Below are 15,162 nucleotides of genomic sequence, written 5' to 3'. Positions count from 1 at the left end.
ACTCAACCGGTATAGATACGGCAGTGCGAGTTGATTCGCCTTAAGCTGTGTAAACTTTTGTGCCGTTTCCGGTCGTGTTACGAACAGAATGTCTTTTACATTAGAACAACGAGTTTTCATTCTTCAACAATATTTTGCTACGAAATCGTACGCGAGTGTAAAAGAATCATTTCAAATTAAATTTGTTGATGTTCCTCCGCCAGAAAAAATGTCAATTTCTAGGCTAGCAAACCGATTTCGAGAGACAGGTAGTGTTTGCGACAGAAAACGTAGTGGTCAACCAACTCGCTTGACAGATGACTTCTTAGAGAATATGAAAACAAGATTGCTCAATTCTTCACGGAAAAGTTTACGAAAACTTTCCACGCAAGTCGGTTTGTCATCTTCGAGTGTTGAGAAAGCTGCTAAAAAATTGAAATTGTGTAGGCAGGCCATGTTTGGAATATGTAAAACAAATTGTTAGGTAAAACAAATCCTTTACAAATGATTCTTCCACCGAATAAAACCCTTAGCATCTCCATAGTAGAACGATTTGTATGGAAAGTGGTGCTTTCCTATTACAACCAGCAATCACGCTCATCCTCTTGCAGTAAGATTATGAACTATTGGATAATTTCTCGGTAGACAGTTGCATTCACAGATTTAAAAAAAAAAACTAGGGTCCTATTATTCGTCGCCTTGAAACCGCATACCATATCCTAATTTTTGTGGCTGTAGGGGAGGTTCAAGTAAAATGTGCGGGTTTTCAGTAACCTTGGTCTGGTTTTTCTGATTATTAACATATCCACCAAGTTGAAACCACGCTTAACTGTGAAAAATACTTAATGTAAAATGCCAATGTTACCTCTAATGAATTTCTTGAATCATTAACAGTAGTGAACCCTTTTATAATAATCAGAATTAGTTAGGTCATGAAAAACCTGTATTGGATAAAATTTCAGCGGTCACTGCAGTTTTAGCTGAACCTAGTGAAATGTTCTTTACCCGACTTAGTCTCCGAAAAAAAGTTACGAGGAGATCTTGTTACTGCCGCTTTAATGTCATATACGATCTACGTCGTTAAAACTGATCTATGTCGGGCACAGTCAGATGTTAGACCAGTTTTCTGGTCTAATATTGAACTTGTTTTACGAAATTTTTTAACTAACTTCTGAATAACACTTTTCACAGGTGATTTTTTAACAATTTCTCCCTGAACTTTCGCCGACATACAACATGAGATTTCGTTTCTAAGTAGGTTTCCTTCACGATTATACGTTCTTTAACAGTAAACCGTATTTTAACAAATTACAACACACGATTACGCTACCTTCTTCAAAAGTCAGTGCTCGACACAGACTGGCAATATTCAAATGTGCAGGCAATAAACAATCCTACCCACTCCAGCTCCAGTCGTACAAATAAACTTCCACATTATTTTATCCATCGTACATCAATATATATATATTTTAACAAAAATATGCATATATGTACTATAAAGTATTTAATAATGAATGACCTCTTTTAAGTTGACTCTCCGGACTGTATAATCTTCCGGACAGTCGAACATCTATATAACGAAATCGAGAATCCTGGGGAAAAAATTCATTAAATAGAGGTTTTCCAAATTCCAAGGCTTTTTCTATAATTAACGTCCCGGATAACGGAAGCTTTTTTTCGCGTATTACTGTCATCCATTTTGAAATGGCTTCGTCAATATTATGTGCTATTTTTTAATGTTTTTCTCCCTAGATTTTCTTTACAATAACTAGTCTAGTTATTGTAGAATCATTTCCCAATTTTTAAAATTGTTGGCAATGAACTTGGCGGGATTACAACGTTTTGCGCGATATCTTTTTTTTTCAACACCTTTGTCAACTTCGTGTATAACACTAATTTTTTTCGAAACACTAAGACGTTCCCTTTTTGACATTGTACACGGCACACTAAAGAAACAGTACAGTACAGTACTGTATAACGTGAGTAACGTAAGCCAAAGACTGAGACCAACTGAATTAATCCCAGGAAAAATTATTGCTGAACTGTATGTATGCACTGAACAATAAAGGGAGTATATGTTAGTTTTCTAAGAATTCTTAGTTATGTCTACGTAGTTTAGATAAATGTCACGTTTAGATAAACGAATAAAAGTTTTCACAGTTATTCTAGTGTTTTGCATTAATTAATGGATTTTGGGAAATTCCGCTACTTTAATGTTTAGGCAGACAGTGACTGCAGAACACGAGTTTAAATCTTTTGTTAGAATTTTATTGTTAATAGGTTATAAGAGAATCTTGGAAATTTTCAATTTACCAGTTCAATAAAAATAGCCTGTCATTACTGATTGTTGTCAAGAATACTTTGTGTTTGTATACAGATACAATTAAAGTACGGAAATCAGAAGAATAACTACCTTAAACCTTCAGAGATGTCCAAATACTAAATTTAGTGTCATTATTTGAAAAAAAAAAACATTTTTTTAGAATTACTGTATGCTACTACAAATCGTATTGTGTTAATATGCAGTGTCACGATTTCGTTATACAGACGTATGAATAAGTTAATAGAGGCAAATTTATACTTCTCTTTTTCCTGTTTAACCTCCGGTAACTACCGTTTAGATAATTCTTCAGAGGATGAATGAGGATGATATGTATGAGTGTAAATGAAGTGTAGTCTTGTACATTCTCATTGTGACCATTCTTGAGATGTGTGGTTAATTGAAATCCAACCACCAAAGAACACCGGTATCCACGATCTAGTATTCAAATCCGTGTAAAAATAATTGGCTTTACTAGGACTTGAACGCTGTAACTCTCGACTTTCCAAATCAGCTGATTTGGGAAGACGCGTTAACCACTAGACCAACCCGATGGGTTAAAATTATACTTAATTTTATAAAATGTCACGGTGCAGTAACTTTTTTTGTAAAATCGAGGTTTTGTAATATCGAGGTTCGTTATATAAAGGTTCGACTGTACTATATATGAAGAAGTATTTGAAATGTTCATAAAGTCCTACAGAAATCTGTCTGTTTTTCAGACTGTTCAGTCTGAAAAACAGACAGATGTCTGAAAAACAGACTGTCTGTTTTTCAGACTTGAAATTTTTTTCTGTTAACCTCCGTTGGAAATAATAAATGAATTTTAGATTAATTAAAAATAATCAAAATAAAATCGGTAATTTGTGGTGCTGAAAAATTTATTTTAAATCCAAAATTTCCGGTCTATATTAGTCAAACTGATCGAAGGGTGTTAACTTGCTGATGTGTGACTTTAAAGTTTATCAATTTTGCTTCTGGGGGAGATTGTTGTTGATTTTCATGCTACTAGATTAATTAAATGTAAAAGTTGAATCACTTCCAAATCGCTGGTAATCACTTGGTTTTACAAATATACAGTAAATTTCATAAAAACGGAAGTACAAAACTTTTAAATCAGTGATGCAATATACAAATTTGCTTTCCGAAGTGAACAAGAGATTTTAATTTTAACTTAAAAACACGAATATAATCTCACAATTTGAAATTAAAAAAAATCATCTCTATTTCAGGTTTATTACTCGTAATATATTCACTTACTAACAGATAAGTTCAGTTGAATAGCGGGTTTGTTTCTTGCTTATGTCAGTTGAGGTTAGATTTTATCAGAGCATGGAATGAAACAAAGTCTATCAGGTTTATTATATAAAGTCTATTGCTTTTTATATGCAGTAAAAATCCCCTAATATTTAACGCTTTATTTTTTAAATATGATTAAATTGTAAAACCCTACATCTATGTTTTAGGTATTTTAGTTAAGTGATTTTTAAAAAAATGATATGTATCTATTTATAAATAAGTAGTCTATTATTAAAAAAAAATTCTGCATACAATTAACTCTAGATGAATTAAACAATTTCGTATCAACTGAAAGTAATGCTTGTACATTATAAAAGTATATGTAAACAAATAAAAATACTGATTTGGAGTAATTTATTTAAAAGATAAACAACCTGCATTAAATAGTTTATTGCTTAATCTTAAATATTTTGTATATTAGTATTTTTTAAAAAAATATGATCTATGTTATATATAATGTTATTAAAAAAAAAAAAATCAGCAAGTTAATATATTTACATTTACGTAATACACAATATTTAACTTCATTTTTATTTTAAAAAAAGTCAAAACTGACAGTATATCGAATCGGTACATGTTTTAATTATTTTTTACAAGTTTTGCACAGCTGTTGAAATCTTTCTTTTGCAACACTAGTCGAAATTCATCGGATAAATGTAAAATAAAAACTCATCTTTTTTTTTTAAAGTTGTTTAGTTAAAATATTTCTCTCATTTTTTGTAGCGGTAATTAGAGTGGATGGTATTTTGACTGATGGATAAGAAAAAAAATTGTTGCATGTACATGAGAATTATTTTACCGTTCAGTCTTCTGGCAAAGAATTTTACCTTTTTATTTTTTGCTCCCAAATTGTTTTCTAATTATTATCACGGCAATAACATAAGCGAAATTATAATTTTCTCTTAAACACTCATCATTCTTATGTTAAAATTAAATTATTGGTACTATCGACCGGGCCATCCAATTACCTTGTAGATATTTATTCTCTTTTTGTTTAAATTTTATAATAGTAATTGTAAAGTTGTTTCTACAATTTTGTAACAAACCTGTTAAAAAAAAGTTTTACAACATTTAAAAAGTATGGCATTTTTTCAGAAAAATTAAATGCCACAGAATTTTACAGCGTACATTTAAAAAGATTTTTTGTAGTATTGCATGTTTCCCATCCATATTCGGTAAGATCAAAGTAAGTTGTAGAACGTTTTCCACCGCTCGGTATAAAAGCGTTAAACAATGTTGTACAACACTATTTGTTACTGAATCCCTTTAGAGTTTGAGACATGTGTTTTTTTTCTTTCTTTCAGTAGGGGTAAGAAAATGCTCTGCCAGCCGCCGATAGGCCCGCACTGACGGCAGTGCGGGGCTCTCACTTGCTAAAAAACCTCCTCTCATCATGCAGGGGCCGGATCTAAACTATATGGTATGTACAGCCCCTGCATGATCACCCAGGCACTCTACTATCCGAGTCCGTATTACCGGAAGGCGTCCCCAGGGGGTGATGCGACAAGCGACGACTCGAGGAGACCCCGCCGCCCACCCCCAGAAGCTGGCCTCCCTTAATCACCCGTCATCGAACTCCAAGTCTCTATAGATTCGCATCTGATCAGCCTGCCGTCGCCTCCCTTCATTGGCCTTCTCTCCTATGTGATCGTAGTCGAGACACATTCCCATTTGTTGCTATTGCTGAGAATCACCTCGATTATATTGTTGGCCCCCTCCACACCCTGATCCTGGAGCAATACTCTTAAGTTGCGCCATCTAGGGCAAAAAAACACCACATGCTCTGGTGTATCCAGTCCGCCGCAACCGTGACAGCGACTTGTGTGGCATCTGCCCATCCTGTACAGATAGTCCCGAAAACATCCATATCCAGACAGGAACTGGGTGAATTCGTAGTCTGTGTTACCATGTTTTCGCTCTACCCAGTTCCTGACGTCGCTTATGAGCCCATAGGTCTACCTATCTGTCCCCTCCATTCACTATTGAAGGAGGCACAGAAAGGCAGCAATTGACGGTCTCTACATGGCTTGGCGTAACAGATGGCGAGATTCGGACAAAGGAAGGTGGACTTACGGACTCATAAGCGACGTCAGGAACTGGGTGGAGCGAAAGCATGGTAACACAGGCTACGAATTCACCCAGTTCCTGTCTGGACATGGAACTGGGACCGCATGGACATGGAACCACATGTCTGAGAAATGTGGTTGTCAAGCGAGAAGTGATTTGTTATATTATTTGCATAATTTATTTTTATTGTTATTTGTATTATAATTTTTCTTTTTTAAAATTATAGGAATTGAACAAAGTATTAAAATATTATACAGATTTACACCGGGAGAAGCGGTTACTTTGTATTCAACATATCAATATAAAGTATGAATCACCTGTTGCAAGAAACCTCAACTTACCAGCAAGAAGTTTTGGAACAGATTTCGTATTCCTAAAAGATGTGTTAAAATCTGTGCCAACAAACGTTATAATGCACTCTAATCGGAGCTTGTCATCCTATAAAATTGTTTAAAGCTTCTACTACAAATCACTTACTCTTCCTACTGTAAATTGTTTCTTCTTAAATCATAAATCATTCAGATGTGGTTTCGTTAAGTGAATTATTTTCTAGCAGGGAGTGAAGATCTCACCCGATACCTTTGGGTCTTTCACCAGATATATTACGACGATTCCAGCCAACTAAGGTTACAACAACCTTTTTAAACCTTGTTAGTGGCAAATTGGTGCCATTTGAAATTTATTTTACGACAAAATTCAGTGTATCATTATCGTTAGACTCAAATAAATTTTAGAACGAAGTTGTATAAGAATATTGCATGTAACATTTTTGTAGATTTTGAGTTTTGTTGCACCATGTAAAAAAAATTTGGTAATATGAAATAATTAATTTCTTGGTAATAAAAATACTTATTACTCGTGGTATTTCGCTTAATAACTTATTTCCGTTATCAATGAAACAATTCTCATCCTCAAGTAAAAAAAAATCTAACAGTATTACAATTGTAATAATTAAAAGTATTTCTTACTGGTTTAATACTTTAGTCCAACATATTAAATACGAGTAATAAGCTACTCTTATTACAAAAATTTAATTATTTCATATTATTAGATTTTTTTTACAGTATGCAGCAAACATATAAGACTACAGTATTAAACCAGTACGAAATACTCAGGATTTTTTGTTGTATGTAATTATTTAAAACATTTTTAATTATTACAATTATAATATTATTACATTTTTTTTTTACTTGAGCATGAAAATTCTTTTATCGGTAACAGAAATAAAAAGTTATCGAAGTTATTGAGTGAAGCGATATTGCACAACTTTGCTCGCCTGTACTGCTTATTACTTCTGTTCTCTTGTTGATGCTAATTCAAATATATTAAATTCCATAAATTGCGCGTTATTAAAACTTTTGTAAATTTTTTACAGTTTATAATTAAGATTAATTTGAAGATCAGATTTTTAATCACACTAGTTGTAGATGGATTAATTCCTTATTGTAAATGAGTTAATTATTGTATTGTAACTTTTCTTAAAAATAAATTAATTTCAAAGAATTGAAAAAAATAATAATTTCAGTAAATGTAACCTTTTTGCTTTTACTTACGAATTCTTTTCCTTGCTTCAATATATGCTTGATTTACAGCATCATATGTAATACAAGACTGGGTTGCACCTCCGTAATTTCTGAAAAACAATGAGTAATTTATTAAAACCTCCTTTGTTATTATGTGTTATACTTATCTATATGTTATTGTATGAATTACTTAAAATTACTGAATTACTTAAAATTTAGTATCAAATTTTGATAGATTTCTAAAAATGAATTACTATGATTAACTCATCTATAACTGTTAGCTCATAACTTGAGAACACATACGGAATTATATCAAATTTACCATTGAAAATCTGCTCGTGCTTAGGTGAAAAGTGTTTTTGAATAAGAGGATTATTCAAGGGTTTGTACAGATTTGGCATTTTGTTAGTTGGTAGATTCTCTTGGGATGATCGAATTGCTTTTGTTAGCGACAAGATCAAACAATACTGCTTCGCTGTGGTATATCTAAATCGATCGCTTAGCTGAACATTGTTTAATATTTGTCAAATATTTAATATGTTTATGTATACTCCCGTCACAATAATACTACATATTTTGAGGTTCTTGAAAAGTCATAACGAGATTCCAGGTTACAGAAATGGGCCGAGAGATTTTTGTTTAGTATCACTAAATAGTATTCATATAGACTGACTAATAAGAAATGAAAAATTCTGATACTGCAATAAATTTATGTTTGCAAATGCTATATACGTAAAAAAATACCATTTATTCCTAAAAATAACCGTATTATCTAGTCAGTTCAGAAATCAAAACTATTTTTGCATTATTTAACACAATACATTGACCAGTGAGAAAATACTCTATTATATTCCAGTTTTTATTTAATAAATTACCAAATGACTTAAAACCATAATCCCATCAATTTACTAGAAATTAAATTAAAAAATTGCATTTTACAAAAACAATGTAATGTCTGTTGATGAGTTTTTAAAAATAATGCTAAAATGTAAGGAATTATTTTTGTTCAGTTCTACGTTTTATTAAATACGCTACAGAAATATTATTTTGTAACACAATATCTTTTAATAACTTCCCATAACTGCATCACTATTACTTCATGCAGTGATGGTTTTGTGAATTTTAGTGGTCTGTAAAACCTTCTCTTTTTCATTTATAAGTTTATATAATGTAATGTTGGACTGATTGGGTTTTTCCACGGTTTCTCTTTTCCCCTTCCTGAGAATCAGTACAGCAATTCCTTTTTGTTATCGGTCGATTAGCATATACCAATCGTGATCTGTTTAATGTATAATTTAATTAAATATGAATAAAGTATTTTTATTTGTAGTGATTTATCTATGGGTCGTATATATGAGGTGTGTGAGAAAAGTAATGAGACTGACTTTTTACTTATCAAAGTTTTTATTTTTTTCAAACACTACTATTCCCTTCAAAGTAGTTCTCTTGGGCAGCTATACACCGGCGGAATCGTTACTCCCACTCCTGGTAGCAGCGCAGGAAGGCTTCAACTGGTAGAGCTCTTAACTGGTCAGTCACAGTCTTTTGAATGCTCTCCAGAGTTCTCCTTCTTTTTAAGATATGTTTCAATTTCGGGAAAAGGTAAAAGTCACAAGGACTCAAATCAGGTGAATAGAAGGGTTGAGGAACCGTAGGATTGCGTTTTGAAGTCAAAAATTCCCTCATGGAAATGGCCGTGTGACACGGGGTATTGTCATGATGAAGCATCCACTTGTCTGCAATGTCTGGTCTCACGCGAATCACTCTTTTCCTGGGCCTTTCAAGAACACCTTTGTAAAACACTTGGCTGACAGTTTGTCCTGGAGGAACAAATTCTTTATGCACGAAACTCCTATTGTCAAAAAAGCAAATCAACATGGTTTTGATCTTCGACATTTTTTCGGTCAAAGAGATGACGGAGTGTGCCACTCTTCGCTTTGTTTCAGGATCGTACTCAAATATCCAGGATTCATCACCTGTGATCACATGATTAAAGAATTTTTGGTCGTTGTCAATCCTCTCAAGAAGATCAACACACACGTTTCTTCGATTGTTCTTCTGTTCTGTTGTGAGGTTTTTCGCCACCAATTTCGCACAAACCTTTCGCATGCCCAAATCGTCTGCCAAAATTTGATGTACGGTGAACGTGTTTAAATTTAACTGTTCACTCATCATCCTTATTGTTAAACGACGGTCTGATCTCACAAGAACCCTCACAAGCTTAAACGTTTTCGTCAGATTTTGAAGTTGAAGGTCTCCCTGAGCGAGGTTGATCTTCAACGTGTTCTCGGCCTTACAAAAATGATTTGTGCCAGCGGAAAACTTTTGTTCTTGATAAGCAATATTCCCGATAAGCCTGTTTCAACTTTTCAAAGGTCACACTCGCGGATTCCCCAAGTTTAACACAAAACTTGATCGCCCAACATTGCTCTAAATTCCGATACTTCATTTTCGTAACACAACAAAAACACAACTTCACTGATGGCACAGTCAAAAATAATGTGTTGGCTGAACGGAGTTGAAACTCATACTGAGCATGTGGAAAGGATAAACAAACCGGTCTAGCACAACCCGCTAGACACAGCGCTGCCAGATCGATCGCAGTGTTACCAATCTCATTACTTTTATCACACACCTCGTTTACTTTATGTATTTATCTCGCATAGATATACTAAGAAAGTTATTCGATGTTTCACCGCGAAAACATTTGAAATAATTTGTGAACATCATACAAATCTTTCTTAAAACGTGTTTATTTACTGTAGTTACTAAGGTAGAAAAACTATTCGATTCTTAAGTTTTTGACGCGATTTAATAGCATGGAACTGGTTGAGAAGGCGCTCTCTTCTCGCATCTATTTGTAAAATAAATACGATATGTTCGACGATAAATATATAACACAGTTCCGCATTTGAGAATCATTCTCATAATAGTAGAGCCTTTTTAAAAAAAAAAAAAAAAATCTTTTTATAATGATGTAAACATTTACAGTGTTTTGTAAATGTGGTATCAATTTCCATCTATCAAAACGCCAAAATGTTGGAATTATTAAAGTTGTTACTCTCGATAAGGTGCCTGAGGCTGTTTGATCATTAGTATCGATTCTGCATCAGTTGGTGAGTCCTCTGGAGCCGGAAGACTGCTCCGAGGTAGACTCGTCTAGGCCCAAAACCAATGATGTCTCAGATCAAGTCTGCTCCCGACCAAAATCTGTACTGCTAGCCATCGAGACTCTTGAAAAGATTCACGCGTTTTCGAAGGGAGCACCGAATAAGCGTATGCATTCGACGGTAGGCGGATGATTAAGGTGACGGAGTTAGAAGTAAGCGGACATTAAAAAGCTTGATATAATCCTAATAGAGCTAGGAGCCGAATCATTTGACATTACCGATATTTTTACCCCCTGCCTCCCGGAACCAGTTCCCCAATTAAGCATGAACACGGTTCTCGGAGGTCCCCAGCCACCATCACCCAGCAACCGGGACCCGGTCCTTTGTGCTTCGCCTCTAACGGGGACACTCCCGGAGGGACGGCCACGCCGGGACTCAGTCTTTTAGCTCAGGAGCTCGAGAGTCCCAGCACTTCATTACCACCTCCGTACCGAGCTGTCCTTCACTTCTTATTACCGACGTATACGGGATATGAACGTCACCCCCCAATATACGCATTCTTTACCTTTTAAATTTTGAATAAAAAACTATAGGAGTTGTTTCTTTATCTTATTATCCGCTGTTTTTTTTTTTTTTTTTGATTCGAGGCACCTCTATGAATAATTGACTTTTACTGGAAATTAATATACAGTTAATTTTTAAAAATTTGAAATAACATACTATCAAGAAAATTGTTTTAATATGAAAGGTACATTTTGTATAAATGTCCTGCCGAGGTACAACATTAAAAAGCCGTGAATATCGGTTATAATGACTAGTTAAAATTTATATCATTAAATAAGGACCAGTTCAAATTTGAACTGGTAATGATATAAATGTATATTTTTTAATCTCAATATCCGTCTGCAAAATCTTATTACTGATATCACTAATAGTAGCTTTAGAAAGATTGTGCAAATTAGTAATAAAAGCGCATTAAGTTTACACGTGGTTCGTTTGGCTTTTTTAAAAATGAATATTTAGTATAAAACTCGTTTAATTAGTTTCAGTGTATATTTTTATGCTTATTCAGTTCTTTGAAAATAGGATATTTTGCTTTAAATTAAAAAGTTTGTACTTATATACATAACAAGTTAATTAATTTGGATATAAATACAACTCTTCATTGTATTTATTAAAATAAAAACAAGAATAAAACGAGCGCAATAACACCGGGGAAGATAATGTAGGTTATCCGTGTTAGGTTATACTAACGTTATGGGAATATAATCATTTAAATACACTTGAATGCTGCACCAAGTGTAATAAATATATTCAAGACTGCGTACCGGTATAAAAGTTACCTCGGTGAGGTAACATGTTCATTCGTTTTTAAATGTCTCAATTGCAATTTCCTGTCTTGCACGACCACATCATGAATAATTACACATTTGTTTCATTAGTTAATAATTTAATATCGATCAATTATGTAAATCAAGGTTCATCCAGATCTGGAATAAAAACATGTTTAATTATATATATATATAGATACCAACACGGTCTTGCGAAAGATGAAACCTGTTTGATGTGTTCAGTAATGGCCTATTGCAATTTTATCAAGCTTTTTCCGAAATTATTTCGCAATAAGATAAACTAATTTCTGAAATTATGCACTCAGTTTTTTAATAGCGAGAAGGAATTTGAAAATATATGCATTCGAACTACTTACCTTCTACAACGAATTATTATATTTAAGTACAATACTGAAATTGTATATTTAAGTGGGAGTTTATGCCGGAAAATAAGTATTACTTTTTTAATATTCAAAAGCAATCTTTTTATGATAAATTTTTTTAAAGTATATCTGAATGCGAATGAATAGATATAATTAGACAACATTAAAATCGTTTGCTTACTTCGTGCCGAAAGGTCAGTAACACCGATCTGTAATAATACCGTATTTCCGGTCAATAATATTTATAAAGTCTACGATAAAATTTGTGTTTAATATTTATATGAGTATGTGAGAGTGTATATTGTAGACAGAAATAATAACTGTGAAGAATTTTTATAGATGTCAGTATTGCACTTAATTAAAAAAAAAATCTGTTTCCATGAATCGAGTGTATTATGATGCAATAGAATCTTTAGTTGACTTTTTAGTGCGGTGTGGCGAAATGGATGCAGATAAAGAGGAAAGAGAAATAGAAAAAACATTTAGTATGAATGTGGATGAAGATGTTGAAAATTAGATAGAATGATAAATGGACAAGATGTTTGTAAGAGGTGTTTGAGCGACTTAATGGAAAAGAAGAAATACCGGTTAGATCGTGTTGAAGAAGAGACAATTTCTAGAACTTTGGACAGAAGGAAACGAAAGAAAGGAGGAAAAAGTACAATATGTTAAATATTGAAGAAACAAACTACGTGCAGAAAGAAGATAAGAAATGAAAAAGAGATCACAGGGTCGAGAAGAACCGAAAAAAACTTGAATTTGTTATATATCCATGACGATGGTAAAGAAATATTAAATTCAAATGATTCGGACATAACTTTGGTTAAAATTGTCACAGCATAATTATATATTACAAAGTGACTGAATAGTGATCGTTTAATATTTTAGTTCTAAAATGGTAAGACGTGCAAATGTCGATTAGCTGAACTTCTGTCTTGAATTTTATGAATGTAAATTTTATTTTTGCCTTAATATAATAATACTCAAAACGTTTTTTTCTATATTAAAAATCTAAAAGAGTAAATTATCAAAATTAAAAAAAAAAAAATCGTTAACGAATCGAATAAATTGACAGTATATTAATAATGGAATTTTCAGGTTCATTTGAAATTATACAACGATTTCAGAACAAAGTAGCGAGGGTAATTACCGAAGATCCGTGGTTCACGCGGAATGATGAGATTCAGGATTATTTGGAGCTCCCATCGGTTCGTGAGACTGCACAACAGCGCAATGTCAAATACCTGCAAAGGCTTGAGAATCATGTAAACCACTTTGCAATTAATATATCGATAACAGCAGAGACATCCGACGGTTGAAACGAACCCATGTACTCGACTTAGGGTCTGCGTAACAGTTTGGAATCTAACACCGTCAAGTTTAGTGGTGTCGTATCTAATTTCTTGTTACTTCTCTTTCTTTTTCTTTTTTATTTGTTATTAATCTTTGTTTTGTGGACTATATGGTGCTTAAATTAACGGTTGGTAATTTATGACTGAGCTTGAAATTTTATATTTGGCTTTAAGTTTGTTTGCAACTGTTTATTGTGTATTATTTATTTTGGGGATTCAAGGACCTTCTTATCACGTGCTTTTGTCAGGAAACTTACTTACGGTTCCGCAGGAGAGATGTATCCGATTGTAATTATAATTGTTATTGAGCAAAAAAAAAAAAAAATTGAAATCGTGTAAGGACATCGAACACAAATATCGAGTCTGATATTTAACAATCGTTTCAGTCTCTATTGACCAAATTTTGAGTAGTAAATTTGCTAATGCTTTCAAAAACATATACAGTACTTACTCCATTGAATACCGATCATTACTCCTATATGGTGTTAGCTTTAGAAAATAATATACATTCTTTAGCTGCATGAAATAAGTAAAAAAATGTTTTGTTTTTTTTTTAAGTGTGTTGGAATTCGTTAACGTATATAGATGATACAAGAATAAGCACAAACCTGGAATCCGAACTAATTTTTTTTTTTTATAAAACCTCTAAGTAATGTTGAAGTACGTTATTTCATGTAATATAGGTTTTTCTACAATCTTCTTATAGACAGATGTACATAAACAAGTTCCAGCCTTGTTCTAAACTAAACGAGTTATCTCTAAGTCTTTGAGTTGGTTATTAACAAGTCGTTTAATAACAACGGTATAAAATCATAGGCGTGTTACATTTTTCTCTTTTAAATTTTCCATTATTTTAATCAATTTAATTTCATTACTAGAGTGTATCTTCAAATAACAGAAAGCAAACTAAAGAAAAATCCCAATTATGTATAATTTTAATGCATTTATTTCTTTATACAATTCTACTCCTAAGAACGGTGAAATAACTTTAAAATTTTCCATTTCAGATCAGTAAACGTCTTTAAAATATAACTGTAGAACGTAAAGAAATAATTAGAATGCGATATTTCTCTTTTTAATCAAATAATTTTAAGAATTATAAAAAGTGGAAAGTAGTAAACGGGGTTACCATTAATAATTTCAGGAGATGTAGAAACTGTTAGTTATCTTTTAAATTAAAGATACCTCCAACTATATTCCATACTCCTTTAGATGGATACAATTATTAATAATTACATACACTTAACAAAAGTGTTCTACATAAATTTTTAATAAAAGTACACACATCTAACACCATGTTTGATAATTCAAACCTTTTCACACTATTAATAAAAAAACAATTCTTATTGTTGAATGAAAGGTAGTATTATTTTTTAAAACATTTAACTACTTGGAACCGGATTCAAAATCATCAAACCGTAGCTAGGACTAACGATATTTTAATCGTACCTAAGAAATAATATTAAAAAATGAACTGAATATTTTTAATCAAGTTATTGTAGTACATATCACTGAGAATAAATACGTCATTGAAAGCAACCTTCATAAAGATTTATCTGTATCTGTATCAGAGTTGAATTTCTCGTGCATGATAATAAAAAAGATGCAACATTTACTTTAACATGCAAGATCTTTGTTAGGTAGACTGCTTTTTCCTGTATTATTGCTATAAATTTCTGTTATAGCATCGATTTATATCGGCCTTATTGCAACTCGACGAGGGAATAAGGACACGATCAAGAAAAAGTTCGGTTACTAGAATTTTTGTGGCTAACAAGACACAAATGTAATAAATTTG

The 15,162-nt window shown here is 32.6% G+C and overlaps 1 protein-coding gene across 1 annotated transcript in view; it reads right to left on the bottom strand.

Annotated features, from left to right (window-relative positions):
* LOC142318447 (peroxidase-like) overlaps positions 1-15,162 on the bottom strand; it is a 162,913-nt gene that overhangs the window by 89,095 nt on the left and 58,656 nt on the right. The window contains exon 3 of the mRNA XM_075355032.1: positions 7,219-7,298. Coding sequence (XP_075211147.1) covers positions 7,219-7,298 — 80 coding nt within the window. The remainder of the gene's footprint in view (positions 1-7,218; positions 7,299-15,162) is intronic.

The sequence above is a fragment of the Lycorma delicatula genome, chromosome 1 (assembly GCF_047948215.1).
Source record: "Lycorma delicatula isolate Av1 chromosome 1, ASM4794821v1, whole genome shotgun sequence".
Taxonomy (NCBI): domain Eukaryota; kingdom Metazoa; phylum Arthropoda; class Insecta; order Hemiptera; family Fulgoridae; genus Lycorma; species Lycorma delicatula.
This window is presented reverse-complemented; position numbering and strand designations above follow the sequence as displayed.